General features: G+C 47.4%; 1 protein-coding gene across 2 annotated transcripts in view; it reads left to right on the top strand.

The window, feature by feature from the left end:
- The window catches only part of CDCA7L (cell division cycle associated 7 like), a 29,898-nt gene that overhangs the window by 1,164 nt on the left and 13,130 nt on the right, over positions 1-15,604 (top strand). For both annotated transcript variants that reach the window (XM_072650895.1, XM_072650897.1), the window contains exon 2: positions 13,797-13,928. In XM_072650895.1, coding sequence (XP_072506996.1) covers positions 13,797-13,928 — 132 coding nt within the window. The remainder of the gene's footprint in view (positions 1-13,796; positions 13,929-15,604) is intronic.

Below are 15,604 nucleotides of genomic sequence, written 5' to 3'. Positions count from 1 at the left end.
GGCTTAGCAGGGGAAGGCACTGGAGGGGACCTGTTGGGACCCTGAACCCCAGAGACAGCCGGCTCTTGGGAGCTGGAAGGCTTTGGGGCCAGTGGACCTGGCTTCCAATCTTGTCTCCCGGCTGTTCTCAGCCCCCAAGTGGGGAAGTCCATAGAATCCTAGATTAGAACTAAAAAGAGACTTTAGACACCATCTCCCCCAGCCCCCTCACTTCCCAAAGGAGGATTGGGAAGTGGAGAAGTGACTGACTTGGTATCAAGTCTGAGAGCTCTTCCTGATAGGAACGTAAGGGTGCCAGGAGCATTTTGTTAATCAGTTGGATGTGTCAGGACCGAGTCAACTCTGAGGGCTCACAGAGGTAAACGTAGTGCCTGTCCTCAGGGAGCTCACCTTCTGCGTAAAACTAGACTAAAACAAGCGCAGCGCAAGCATTTAATCAGTTTCTTTTCAATTCATGAACTTATAATTTTCTCAGACAAAACCTGGGAGCCACATTATCTGAAGATAGTATATTGTACTGGGAAGAAGGGGGCAGCTGAATTGGAGATTGGAATGTATTATGAGAAAACCTGTATCCCTCCCTTCCCTCTACCACCTCTTCCTTCTCCCTCCCTCCCCTCTTTCCCTTCCTCCTTTTCTGTCTCCTCCCTTTTTCCCCCTTCCCTCTCTTCTTCCTCCTCCCTCTTCCCCCTTTTCCCCCCACCCTCTCTCCTCTTTCCCCTTTCCCCCATCCCCTCTGTCCTTTCTCTCTCAAGTATGTTGAATAAACTTTTTAACTGTGCAGAGTTAAACCCGCAGATCCCAGCCAACACATTCTTTACAAGTTGGAACAAATTGCCATATATAAGATCAGGTGTTTTAAAGAACGGATGAGCTGTACAGATTAAGGTGTTTTTTCTAGTGGAAATGTGCCCTGCTCATCCTCTCAGTGAAAGCCATTTATTTGCAATTCCAGTGAGTGGAGAAAGACTGGGTGGACTGGGACAAAGGTGGTAGCCCTTAGTGACTGTGCCCTCCCCCACTCTGGACCTCAGTTTTCTTCTCTGTAAAGTTAATGGCTGCCAGAGTCCCTTCCAGCTGTGATTCTGATAGCTTTCCTACATGGACCTGCCCTTCCAACTCTCAAATTCGAGGATTGTGTTTAAATAAAACTAGAATAAGATTTGTGGAAGGAAAAGTAGGTTACCATAGCCTGACCAGCACTGAGCTCCAGTAAGCCTTGGCTTTCGGTTGAGTGGAACATAAGTTCCTGAGGGCAGGCTGTGATTTCTCTCTTTGTGCCCAGTGTGTAGTACAGCCATCCCAAAAGCTGGTGAATTGAGCTCATTCAAAAGACTGAAGATGTGGTTTCCTAGAAAAGCAAATAGCTGGGGAAAGAAAAACCTTAAAGCTGCTCCTGGAGGTTGGGAAGAGAAAGGAGAAAAGAGATTGGGAGCTGGGAATCACGGACTTCCTTGGCTCCTTCTGCCTTGGAATTCCACCAGTTAATGAAGGATTGGATTAGAAATCGACAGAATGGAAGAATGCTCTAAGGTCTCAGGATTGTGGCTGCTGGTGTGATGGTGACCTTGGGCAAGTCACTTAACTCTGTTTGCTGTAATCATGGGATGAGGAAATACCAAACCACCCCTGTATCTTTGCCAAGAAAACCCTGTGGACAATATGGTCCCACAGGGTCCCAGAGTCAGACACAGCTGACCCACAACCTAACTGCTTTGTCCTTGTGCCACTTGGCTGTTATTCTGCACACCTAACCTCAGAAGTTACCTGAGGAATTCAGATTTGTATGGAATTCTGGGCCTCTCTTCCTCCCAGCCTTGGAGGTCTCTGCTTTTGACCTTGGGGGTTGTGGCTTTTTCTGCACAAAAGCATGGAAGAGGGTAAGGAATCCTGTGGGTACCGCAGGTGACGCACGTTTCAATTAGCCTGGGAACTACCACTGGCTCTCCATGAATGCTGTGGGTTTTCATTGATTTAGCTGCAAATCTGGGTGGAGGAAGGAGCTACTGGGTTTAGACCCCTAGCACCTCCATTTAGGAATACCTGCATGCACTTAAGTCACTTACATTCTTTGTGCCTCAGTTGCCACATCTGTAAAATGGCTTCAGACTAGACAGCCTCTAAAGGCCTTTCTGGTCGTTTGTAGAGTAAGATCATTTGTGTACATTGGCCTAAATTAGTAAAAGGAGAGCTCAGGGATGTGCCCAGGAGCTAGGCCTGGCATTGCCACTGCTGAACTCAGCACTTCCTAGAATTTTCTTTAAAATCTAATTTAGTTCAATCAGCTATTGTTAAGTGACTGCTATTTTCAAGGAATGGGGCTTTGGGGATCCAAAACCAAGGATCAGCAAAAATTTATTAAGCACGCTGTCATGTGCCTGGTACTGTGCTAAGGACCAGGGGTGGAAAAGAAAGAAAAATCCCAGCCCGTGGCCTCAAACAGCTCACCTTCTACACGGGTTGGGAGGTTAGAGCACGCCCATGCACAGGTCAGCAAATCTGGGGAAGGAGCAGAGCTCTAAGGAAAAGGAGGGGATGGGGATCAGGACACAAGACTTGGGGAGCCCAAGAGGAAGGAAGCCATGGCGGGCAGCAGACATGTTGGGTGGGAGATGGAAAGCTGTATTTGGGGAACAGCTCCTTGGCCAGTTTGGCTGGGAAGAGGCCTGGTAGGAGGAAAGTCTGGAGGGGCAGGGGGGAGACATTTCCTCAGAGCTCAAGTATGTCAAGTGTTTTGTAAAGGTGACTTCACCCACAGAACTTGGGAACCCCAAAGCAGGTGATCATTTGTACCCCCTACCTTCCAAGAAGCTGGATTTTTTTTAAAGACTATCCTTTTAAAGTCTATCCTTTTTCTACCTGTTTTCTGAAGAACAACCAAGTCCTGGGTTCATATCCAGCTGCAGACCCTTCCTAGCCGTGCGATCCTGAGCAAGTCACTTCCTCTCTGTTTGCCTTAGTTTCCTCATCTGTAAATGGGGATAACAGCACCACCTGCCTCCCAAGCTTGTTGTGGGGATCAAATGAGATAATAATTATAAATCCCTTAGGATCATGTAGTTGCTTATCCTTAGCACATAGTAGGTGCTACATAAATGTTCATTCCCTTCCCCTTTGCTGAAAAACAATCATTTATTAAGGGTCTGCAGCCTGTGCTAGGTTTGGGGGAGAGAACCAGACCTGCTCTCAAGGGGCTTATGTTATTTTGGGATGGAAGACATGTGCATGTAAAATGAACCCATCACCAGACATTTACGAGGCCCCTCCTTTGGGTGAGCCGCTCTGTAGGAAACAGTCCCTGCACTCAGAGGGCCTGTTCTAGTGAGTAGCAGTTTAATGTTTCACACCAAAATCCCAGCATCCTCAAACGTAGATGTTCCTCGAACTTGGGGAGATGGCGAGGACTTGGTGTAGGATTTGACAGGCCTGTTCGTGGCCTGAGTTTCATTGACCAGCTAGCAGTCACATCACCCTGAGAGAAGGTATTTTAAATTCATCTTTCCAACTCCCAGGTTCAGTCTCTGTCCCTTTTACTACCTACCTGTGGCAGGTGGCTGGGGGTACCTTAGGTATATTCATCACAAAATCATCCATTTTGAGCTGAAGACACCTTAGAGTATATCTCATTTTACAGAGGTGGAAAATGAGGCAGAGAGAGGTTAAAGGGAATTGTTCAAGGCCATACAGGTATACCATAGCAGACCTGGGGTTTGAACCCAGGTCCTGTGACTCCAAGCTCTTTCCACTCTACGTTGTGACTTTGGATAAGTCCCCTAAGCTTACTGAGCCTTACATGGTGTTGCTTGCAGCTCTGAGCTCTCTGTCTCTCTCTTACTCTGTTTCTTACTCTCTCTGTCTGTCTGTCCTTCTCTCTGTCTCTCTTTGCCTACTTTCACTGTTCTTACCATAATCTATAAGGCCTTAGTATCTGCTGCTTGAGTCTCCTGACGGATCCATACCCTTGTCCTGTCTTCCCACTCTCTGGTGCCTGTTGCCCACTGCTGTCATCCCCATCACAAATGATCAAGCACATTTCTGGTAATGAGGCTCTATTAAGAACTCTCCAGGGGTCTTCCCTCATCTACAGAGTAAGAGACAGACTCCTTCACCTGGAGTTAAGCTCTCTCTAGTCTGCCACCATCCTTCCTCTCACCTCCATTCTCCTCTGCAGTAGCCTGAAGTATGGGAGAAAGGAGTGAATCTAGGGTCAGGGCACCTGAGTTTGACTCCCAGCCTTGCTGCTCACTAGACCCAGTGGGTGATCTTGGGCAGGTGGTGCCTCCCAGGGATGTCCTGTCCTCATCTGTAAGCTAAGGAGTTTGAACTAGTGAGCTCTCAGCTCCCACTCAGGTCTAAATAGTCCATCCCTGGAGGGTTCCTATCATCTCAACAATCCCTCTGGTTTCCTGCCTGTTTCCTGTATCTGGAATGTCCTCCTTCCCCCTACTTAACCTATGAATTCCTGCCCATCCTTTACTGCCCCCTCCTTGGTGATGCCTGTCTTGATCTCATTGACTGGTATTGCTTTTAGCATTAACTCGGACCATCCCCTTGTACTTCTCTGGGGCCTGTCTAACACAGTAGAAACTGAACTGTGGCTGCGTGTTGACTTAGAAAACCACACATTAGCGTTATTTATGTTCTATTTCTTCATTCTGTTCAGTATTTCCTAATTACATTTTAATCTAGTTTAGGTCACCCATGCCCTATCATACAATACAGTTATGGGTTTATACCTTATCCCCCAGTAAGTTTTTTGAGACAAGGACTAGATGTTTTTCCTAAGCTCGGTGTGTTTCTCAGCATCTATCACAGTCCTCTTCACACAGCAGATGTTTAATACATACTTACTGAGCTGAGGTGGTATAGAGCAGTTCTTGATTAGTAGTTAAAAGACCTGAGTTCAAATCTTAATTCTGACATTTATTCTTTGTGACAGGACAAGTCACTCCATTTCCCTGATGTACACTGAAGGCCTATTCCATCTCTAAATCTGTGCTCCTGGAGTGCTGTAAGACTCTAATTTGGGGATTCCCTAAGAGGCCATCAACAATGACGTGCCAGCATTTTAATAATGATGCTATAATAATAGGTAGCATGTTATATAGCCTTAAGGTTTGCAAAGCAGCGCTTTATAACTGTGGCCTCGTTTTAGCAGCTTTTCCTATTTAGGATCCACTTTTAAAATCTATAATTTTACGGCCCACTTAGGGCTAGGACCGTGCATATCTTAGTGCCTTACACATTTTGCTACTGAATAAAGATATGTTGAGTTGAATTTGAAATTTTTTCCCTTAAAAGCATTTAGGAAAACTCAGATGAGTAAAAGAGAGATATTTTATAATTGTTAACCAGTTTAATTCTCATCTTCTCTGACTTCTCACCTCGGACCTTATTAGTGTCTTAAAAAAAAGGCTTCTGAAAGCTTCCATGAGAGTGTTTCAAGTGGATAACCTCTTAGATAGCTTTAAAAAAGGGTTGGAGAATCTGCCTTTTAAAGGTGCCAGCCAAAAACACCTGGGGGAAGACTGCTTGGCCGGCCTTAACAGTTGACTTCTTTTACAAAATGGTCTCCCTTATCCTTCTATAAGTGGGAATAAGAAATGGCCCACACATTGGAGCAGTGTGTACATGTTCATTGGGGCCGGCAGCCAGGTGTCTTTAGCCGCCTGGGTCTAGCAGGCTGGAGTTCTAAAGGCTCGGTGTCTTCAGAACTTTCGTGGTCTTTGGCACGGCCATTTCAAAGGTCTCTAGTAGATCCGCTCCAGGAAAGTCTGCCGCTGGCACAGAACGTCAGTGTCCTTGGGCCTGGGATCCAGGAGATTTATATATTTGCTCTTTTTTTCCCCTGTCCCCTTAATGTCTTTCACAGTTGTACATACATATCTATAGAGTGTGGTCTTTGGCAGATGGGGTGCAAAGGTAATCATTGGTGCCTGGATGATGGCCAGGCAGGCGCCTAGCTCCCTGAATGCTTTCTGTCTTGGGGTAGAGTGAAAGGGTTCTAGTGTTCTGTGGGGCCTCCTTTCCCCTTCACCTGTCCCATGACCCCACTTGGGAAGGACATGATGCTGGACAAGATGTCAGCCCTCCCTTTCCGATATCTCAGACTGCATGCAAGTTGGTGACAAGACATCTCCTTGGGCTTCTGTTTCTTCATCCGTCAAATAGAGGGATGGCAAGGAGGGATGGTAGATTGAGCGATGGTCTTGGAGTCAGGTTGGAGTCAGGAGAGATCCAAGTTCAAATTGTAGCTTCACCTCTTAGCCGCTGTCTTAGCCTCTCAGAACCTGTACCCCTTCTAGGCAAGATGGGGTAAAGGAAGTGCCCAGAATACAAAGAAACAGTCCCTGTCTTCAAGAAGCTTACCATACACTGGCTTCTTCCCTGCTACCTACAGACATGCCCAGGTCTCCCCCATCCTTAGAAAGCCCTCACTCAATCCTCCCATACCTGCCTGCCAGGCCTAGAGGCCTGTGTGGGCTACCTGAGTCTTCTTACCTCACCTCTGAGGTCTTCGGTTGGCCAAAACTGGATGCTCATATGAGAGAAAGGACGTTCCAGAGTCGAACAAGGGTTGAGCTTTATTTCAGGGTCTCGGTTACAAGTGCAGGGGGATCTTCCTTAGGAGGAAGAGGGGGAGATTTCCTAAGGAGGCTAAGATCTTAAGGGACTGGAAGTAGAAGTACAAGCGGGGAGAGAGGGGGAGGGGAGAGAGGAAAGAAGAGAAGCGGAGCCTACTGTCCTCTTGGCTCCTCACGTGCTAAGAGAGCTTTCAGGCTTCCTCAATCCTACTTAACCTTCAGCCGCATAGTTTGCATCTGAATACCGTGCTGTTAGGTAACTAGGTGTGCCCAGATCCGGGACCATCTCGAGGGCGGGGAGATCTCTCTCCCATCACGTTTCTCACGGGAAGAGGCGGAATTACTCGAGATAGCTCGGTTCACCTCGATTCCCTGCCGTTTCCTGGGGAGGTCTCGTGAGAGCTCTAAGATTTAGAAGCTCCCACCTTTACCCGCCCGAGACTGTCCACACGGAATTGAGCTTCCAATCCCAACACCTGCCAACTACTGGTACTCAATACTCTTCCCCAGTGGAGACCCAGTGCATCCCCTCCTTCCTTTTCCCTTCTGAGCTCAGCTCACTAGACCTCTTCAAAGCCAAGACCTGGTCCATCTTCTGATAGATGAAGTCAATGGCCCAGCCATTCTGCTGCATGTCAGGATCATGGCAACAGGCATTTTTCATCCATTTTGGGTTTCTCATATGGAGTGTTACACCAGTCTCTTTTGTTGTGTATCCGAAGTCAATTTGAAGAGTTTTTAGATTTATCCTTTCTCAAAGTTTTTAATCTGTTATTTCCTGCTGTAGCCTTCCTGTCCCTTCCATCTACTCTGGATTCCTCTTGTACTGGCCTCTTTATATATAGGCAGGATTTGTGGAGGATGTCCAGGAAGAGCTTCTTGGGGTGAACAATGTGGCACTGAGGCCCCTGCAGTTGGCTGCCCCGCATTCCCACTAATCCAGCTTTCATTGGGGATTCCCTGGGGGTGTCTGGTCTCCTGTAGAGAAAGTGACAACCATCTTGCCCTGTTTGTAGAGCCCCTAATCCCTGCTAGGGGGCACTAGACGTCATCGTGCCCCTGAGGGTGGGAGGAAAAATGATGGGTAAAAGTTGTAAACAAGAACTACTTCCTAATGCAGAGCTGAATAGAAGCCAAGGGGGCCACTACTGAAGCCAGCCACTTCATTGGAGGTCACTGGATCATAGAATCCTGGACAGGACTTTGGTTCACCATACTCCTAGATTTGGATTTAAGAGTACATTCCCTCCAGGCCTTTGTGGGAAGACTTCCATGGAAAGGGGAGCCCTGGATTCACCCCTTTGTGATAGCCACCCCACTGCTCCAGGCTCAGGCCTTGGCTTGGAGATAATAGATTTAGCCCCTCTTTAGGTGACAGTACTTTCCTTCACCCCATCTCTCCTCTTTGAGCATGGGGCCTGGCTCCCTTCCATGTTATCAGGAGCCTTCCTAAAATGGGGGTATTCGTGTGAAATAAGGGAACGCCTACACAGACCAAATCAAATATGCTTCCATTGATGATATGTCATGTCTCCAGATTTAGTGCTTTAGTAGCAAAGAACGGACACACAGTGGTTCTTCTGGGCATCTGAGTTCTGCAGAGATGAGCAACGTTTGTATACACTTGTATGTACACCTGTTTTTCTTGTCAATAGAATGTAAGCCCTTCTAGGGCAAGGACTATTTATTTTTTGCTTTTCAGGGCATCTGTGTAGGATGTGTGTATGTGGTGTGCAGTAAGTGGAAGCTACCATTACAGTGCTTCTCTGAACTCTCCAGTTATAAGGGCTGACTGTCTCCTGTCATCCAGCCGCATTTGGTTTTTTTACAGCCTCTGACCATCTACGCTCCTCTCCCCTCCTCCCTGGGGTGGGGCACAACAGGCAGTACTCTTCTCATAGACTTTTTGTAAATCATACGAGGACACCAGATGCAATCTCCTCAATTTAGAGATGAGAAAACATAGACAGATAGACTGGCTTGCCCAGGGACCCATACCTGGGATGGACAGTTGTGCAGGTGTATCATGAAGGTAAATTTGATGTGTCAGGTACATGATGCAAAGGTGTGTGGACTGGATCATGTAATGGCCTGAGACCCCCTTGATCCCTGAGTTTGTGTGACTGGGAAGACCCCTGGCTTTGGTCTCCAGTGGATCACAGGATGGCTGTCTTCACAGATGGACCCCTCTTCCAAAGTCATCTGCGTGGCCTTGGGGCATTCGGTGCCACCAAGATCAGAGAAGCCTTGCCAACTTGTCCATCAGGAAAAATGCCATCATGTTGCATGTTAATGCACTTCATTTAGAATCTTTCCAAGCAGGCTTGGTCTCAGTATTTCTCTTTCCAAAGGGCTGGTGTGTGTTTTGGATTTCCTGACTCCGGATCCTTTCCAGAACCTTCTCAACAGGCGGCCCTTGTGTGTGTTTGGTCTTCCAATACGGAGAGGGCCATATTTTCTGGGCCTTCCAACACGGAGAGAACTGACTCACTTCCTATACGTTGGAGCTGGCCCATTCAGGGATGTGTAAGACAGAGCTGACATTTTTCATTTATGAGGGAATATAAGCTATTAACGAGGTGCTTCTTTCCAGGATGTGTCAGGGAGTGCCTTTCATAAGAGTCTTTTTGACATTGGGGAATTGCTGATAAATAGTTTTAACGACCTGTCTGGCTTCCAAGGTTCCTGGTTGCCCATGCATTAGTAATAACTTGGGGCCTTTTTATTCCTCACTTAATAGGCTTTGGTTAAATGGGGATGAGACTTTTTAATTCAGCAGACATTTTTTTAAGCCCCTGCTCTGTGCCAGGCACTGCTTGGGGGTTGGAGAAACTGAGACAGAAGATAAAAGGCAGCCCCTGCTGTCCTCAAGGAATGGATAGTCTGCTGTGGGAGAGAAGAGTGTGGATTATAAACAGGGAAATCATGGGATCATTAGAAGGAGACAGCATTAAGGACTGAGGGATCAGGAAAGGTCCCAAGGAGGATGGGACCCCTGAGCTGACCCAAGATTTTAAGAGGTCGAGCAGAGGCTGGATGAGCACTTAGTGGGTGTTTTATAGAGGTGATGCCCTTCAGGTCTCTGTGGGACAAGTTGGCCATTGGAGCTTTTTCCAGCTCTTAAGTTCATTGATTCTCGGGACCTGGGGACCTAGGACAAATCACTTACCCTCCCTTGGTCTTATTGTTTTTTCATCTCTCCAAGGAGAGTCTTAGAGTAGGTGACCATCGAGGTCCCTTCTAATTCTTAAATTTGGTAATTCTGAGAGCATTTTGGACTTGGTACAGTTGGTGCCAAGGCGTGGTGGTAGACTTGATCAGAAGGCTTTGGAGTCCATTGGAAGCAGGTGCCAGGTTGAGATGAGGCTAAATGTTGAGGTAAAGAGTTGGGATTTTCTGCTAGAGGCAGATACAGGTCACTGTCATATGAGTCCAGAAATCCTTGCTCTTGGAGTTTTCAGAAGGCACCGAGAAGTGCCTCAGCAAGGTTGGTGTTGGCCATTTTTGGGGGGACCAGACGGTAGTTGGACATAGGTTTGATGGGCAGCAAGCACTGTGAGACATGGGATGAGCATCCTCATTCCTACACACCTCAGAAAGAGAAGAGGATTTCCCCATTGGGACTGTAATCCTCATAGCTGAGTGTGTACATAGAATGGTCATGGTTTGTAAAATGCCTTTCGGATTCTTTCAAATCTCCCAAGAGCTCTATAGAGGTAGGTTGTGCAAGGGAGCCTTATCCCCATTTTATAGATGGGGGAGCTGAGGCAAAGAACTCAGATCTGAGAGGCAATGTGGAATACTGGAAAGTACAATGGATATAGGGCCCATCAGTCAATCAGCAAGTGTTTATTAAGTGCCTACTGTGTGCCAAGAACTGTGTTTAGGGAAAAGGACACAGACAAAACTGAATATATCCTGCCTTCAAGTAGCTTATTTCCTAAGGGGTGTAGAAAACATGTGGGTATGTTCAGAATATGTAACAAGACATCTGGCAGGGGAGGAGGGAAAGCCTTCATGAGCAAGGAGGTGCTTGTGGGCAGAGCACATGAGGGATGGGCCAGAGATGGAGCCTTCTGGGGTGTGGAATATGCTCAGTGCAGCAGGTGAGGAAGAAGACTGAATGAATAATGGGGTGTTGGTGACGGAGGGAGAGAAGGGAGGACCTGAGTTCTGACCTTTGTGACCTTTCCTATCATGGACCCTTTCTGGACCTCAGTTTCCTCATCTGTAAAACGAAGGGGTTCCAGCCCTAACACTAATCTTCCTGGCTTCAGTGGGTTGGTTGGTCCATGATGGCCATCTCCTTCAAACCTTCTTTGACCAAGAATCCATTGAGCTCTGTGTCTAGACTGTTCACCAAGGCCCAGAAGTGACTAAATCTAAACTTCCTGCCCCAGGAGATGGATGGGAGGGAACGGGACAGATCTCAATGCCAAGAACAGTGTGTGTTGTCCAATTGGGGAAGGGGGGGCAAGGGGCTGACGTGAGCACGGGTGTCTTCTGTGTGAGTCTCCTTTGAGTGTGTCTGTCTACCTTACACAAATCCTGCCTTCTTCTTTGCTTGTTAAATGAAGCCTTTGCTTGACTGGTGGGGAGGGGGGAGCCTTCTGAACATTTTAATGAGAGGCTCGGAAAAAAAATAAGGCTGGAATGGGGGGAGGTGTCTCAAAGTCCCCTTTATTTTTTAAGGTCTTTTGAAGTTCCTTCACACAAGTTACTTTAATCAGAAACCCCTGCCTACCCCAAGAATGCAAAGAGGTTTTAAAAACATAAGCCTTCCACTGGAAAAGTGTATTTTTTCCCCTTTTGTTCCTAATAGGTAATTACACCCCCACAATGACCCCTCTGGTGCAGATTCAGAAGTAATAGCCGGAGAGGGAGAAATTAGTTGGGCATACAGCAGTCCCAGCAGTGGCAAGCTTGTCTGCACAATAACTCCGGGGCTCATGCAGGGGTCCCTGGAAGAGCCGTGTATTCATAGACCTGAGGCTCGCTGGCCCCTTGGATGCTCTTCCATTAAGTCATTAAAGCTGGGAATGTGCTGCTCTTAACCCTTTCTTGTGGGCTGGAAGGGGAAGATTTTCATCCTGGCAGCTCAAAAGACTGTCAGAATGATGTCAAAGGAAAATGAAGATTTCCTTTTCCTTGCTTCTCTGAGGTCCTCAAGGGTCGTGGCTGGAGAACTGGAAGAGACCTTCTGGGGGAATCATCTAGGTTTTCTAAGCAGTGGGGAAACCAAGGCGCAGAGAAGTCGTGACTCTCAAAGCAGAGATTCAAACCTTAGTCCTTTGATTCCAAATCTTGATTCATAGAATCCCAGAACTTCAGGAAGAGATCTCAGGTCAAACTTTGCCAAGTCACTTAGCCACTGCCAGCCTCAGTTTCCTCCTTTATAAAATGAGAGAGGTGGCCTAGATGTCCCTCTAAGGTCCTTTTCATTCTTAAGCTATGATTCTGCCATATGAACCCCTCTACAGTCATCTCCTTTGGTTTAAAGACCTCCATGGAGAAGGAGTCCACAGCTTCCTTGTTTAGTCATGTCTCACTCCTCATGACCCCATCTGGGGTTTTCATGGCAGAGATGCTGGAGTGGTTGGCTATTGCCTTCTCCAGCTCATTTTACAGATGAGGAAACTGAGGCAAACAGGATTGAGTGACTTGCCCAGGGTCACACAGCTAGGAAGTATCTGAGGAAGATGAGTCTTCCTGACTTTGGCCTGAGCGCTCTAGCTGCCCATGGCTTCCAAAGGTGGGCCATTCCATCTTGGACAGCTCTTGAATGCTGGCAAGGTTTTCTCCAAAGCAGTCTTTTTCTGTGGCTCCCCAGTCTTCTCCTCTGAGTTCAAAGCTGGGCAGGGATGATAAGAACATGCATGTAGACTGGCAGGGACCCTAGAACCATCTCCTTCAACCCCTTCATGTTAAAGATGTGAAAACATTGCCTCACAGTTTAGTTGAACCCAGCCAGTGAGTCCAAAGGGATTTTTGGGTCCAGGTCCTCTGATCCTCCATCTCTAGGCCTGGGCCCTGTACATCAGCCCTTCAGGCCAGTTACTATAACTTGTGGTACCTTGAGCAAGGACCTTGGTTTCTTCAAATGTAGAATGAAGGAGATTGAACCAGGTGACTAAATCGATCTGAATCTCTAATTTAGGTAGGTAGGTGGTTCAGTGAACAGAGCTATGGGCTTGGAGTCTTGGAAGACTTGGGTACAAATCCTGCCTCGGACACTTAATACTTGTGGGACCCTGGGCAAGTCACTTAATCCCCTTTGCCTCACTTTTTTCAACTTAAAATGGGCATAGTAGCAGCACTGCCTTCTCAGGGTTGTCGGGAGGATCAAAGGAGATTTGCAGCACCAGATACTATAGAAATGCTTCTTCTCTCCTCCCTCCCCCCAGGTGGTGGGGTTTTTAGTAAGGATTATAGGATTTGAGAAATCCATCTGCAAGCATTTATTAAGACTTTATCCTCATCCTAGGCACTTGTTTAACCCTGGAGATCCAAAGAAAAGAGCCGAGTTTACCACAGGGAGTTTACTTTCTAATGGGGAAAATGTGTACCAGATAGGTTCATGTACATACTGAGGAGATATCAGGTGACCTTGGAGGAGAAGGTGCTAGCCTAAGGGGGACCAGGCGACATCCAGGTCCAGAGTTATCAAGACTAATCCCTTCTCTTTATAGATGAGAAAACTGTTGCCCAGCCATCGGGAAGAATTGGTCAGGGTTACACAGGGAAGCCAGGGCCCATACTCCCTCGGACTCCAGAGTCCAAGTACCAAGCCTCAGAATGGAAAGATCATGGTTAAATTAAGTATAACCCATGATAATCAGATAAGCAGCAACTGAGGCTTGTGTTCTATCTTTTTTTAGCCTGCAAATGGAAAATTGCTTCTGTAGAAAGATTGCCTCATTCTGGGTGATGGTAAGAGGGACACATCTCTGGAATTTTACAAAAGTCTACCCAGCCCCCTCTCTCTTGGCCCCATTGCACTTATAGGTATGAATGTGACAGTCGATGCCTCCCATCCCTGAGTCAAGGGAGTGAGGCTCTTCTTGGCAAATGTGTGTTTGTAAGAGTGAGTAGTGTGTTGATGGGACTGTGAAAGGGAGAGCTCACTTTATCTCAGGACCCTTTCTCCCTCACCCCTCATTGGCCCTGCCAGTCCCTACTTTTATCATTCTATCTGTTTTGAATCCCAAACAGATACCGGAAGAGGTGGCTGACATTTTCAACGCCCCCAGTGATGAGGAAGATTTTTTTGGGTTTGGAGATGATGTTCCCATGGAAACACTGTACCTGGAAGAGAGTTTTGACTCCCCAGAGCCAGTAAAAAAGGTAAGGAGCAGGCAACGCTGTCTGAGGCTTGGTTTACAGATCACCTTGCTTGAAGGACTACTCCAGGTTGGGTGGCCTTAATCAGTTGTCCTTTGTACATGAAGAGGACCGAAAAGCCATCACGATGTGGGGTCAAAGTACAGTGTGTCGGACTGGCTGATCAGACCAGTGTGTGCTTAGTAGAAGATTGTACCACAGTCTGGGCACCAATAATCCACGTGAACATCTGGAGTGGAGAGGCTTTCACTTTACACGTCTTACGTTTCTTTTGGGCTTTTGCTTTATTGTAGAGTGAAAGGAGACGTGTTTGAATGAACACATGAGAGCCTTCCCTCTGGCTTTTGCTTTTGGAATCCCTTTGGGGAGGAGGAGTTCTTGCTAAAACTCCCCAGCCCTCAGAGACCTTATAGGATGAAATCCATTCTCATTGCTGCCTCAAGAATGTGAACCTGCCTTGATCTTTGATTCAGGTCCTCCCATGTAGTCAAAGGAAAGGGCCCAGCTCTCTGTGATGATTGCAGCCCCTTCTGATTGTGCTGAGGCTCAGGCAAGCCAGAGGCATTTACAGTGAGAGGGACGTGTCTCTGGACGTGGTGACTCCTTTGAAGTCAAATCTGTAGAACACACAAGCTGGGCCTTTGAGAGAGAGGGAGGCCCCTGGAGGGGCAGAGCGCAGTGTGGCTTCATGGGTGGGGTTCTTTCTTCGGGGTTTGCTCTTAGGGTAGCATAAGTCTGCCTTCCCTTCCCTCTCCTAGGCACACCTGGTGGGATTGTTAGTTACAGGTAAGCAGCACTGCTGTGTTAGGCCTCTGAATTCTGTGTGTTAGAGGCAGTTTGAGCTGAACTGGGCTCTCTGGTCCTGCCCCGGGTACCAGTCAGTCTGTGAGGCTCCACAGCCTTGCTCACAGTGGGTGCCTAATAAGTCTTCACTGAATTGAATGGACTTTCTGCATTTCCCTTTCACTCTCTGTAAAATCAGTTCACAGGCGAAGGGCTTACTCAGTTGAGAGTCTAAGGGGTATCAGGGTTGTTTTGTTCAGGAAAATGTCCTGCTCTTTGTGTTTAGTCTTTATTTACTGTAAAGCTTGCCATCGTTTTAACGATTGGTTCTCATTGTACGTATTTCTGTCTGTATTAGATGTCTCTATGTCTGTTGGGAAGGTATTAGAGATTGCCCTGAAGTCCTTTCTCTTTGCCCCAGTGTCCCCCAACTTTGGGGTGAACTTAAAAACACATCAGGAAACAAAACTAGTTAGATGGCTGTGTGGTGGCACTTAAAGGGGCAATAGAAAACCCACCTGTCTGTGGCATATTTGCCCTGAGTTACATCTCCCCACCTTATGTGGAACGTGGTGGGGAGGGTGGGTATTTTTCCTGGCAGCCCACTGGGCCTGTCATCATCCCAGACAGATGGTATTTCAGCAGGAGTGCCCCTCCCTAACTCCTGGGCCTGCCTTGGAGTCTTTCCTTTACCCCCTTTGAGGCACACTGTGGCAGTCTTGGGACGTTGCCCATGGCCAGCCCGGTGCCTGTGGCCGGTCTGGTGTTTGCCTTCCGATCCTGTGGTTCCTTGTGTCTGGTTTTGCTTGAGAGTTCCTTTTAGGGAATAATAACAGCCTGGTTGCCAGGCCCTTCTGCCGACCCAGCGGCTCTTATGTACCATGTGCCTAATATAA

Source organism: Notamacropus eugenii, chromosome 3 (genome assembly GCF_028372415.1).
Source record: "Notamacropus eugenii isolate mMacEug1 chromosome 3, mMacEug1.pri_v2, whole genome shotgun sequence".
In the NCBI taxonomy this organism is placed as follows: domain Eukaryota; kingdom Metazoa; phylum Chordata; class Mammalia; order Diprotodontia; family Macropodidae; genus Notamacropus; species Notamacropus eugenii.
Note: the sequence above shows the minus strand (reverse complement) of the source record. Positions and strands in the feature narration are given on the sequence as shown.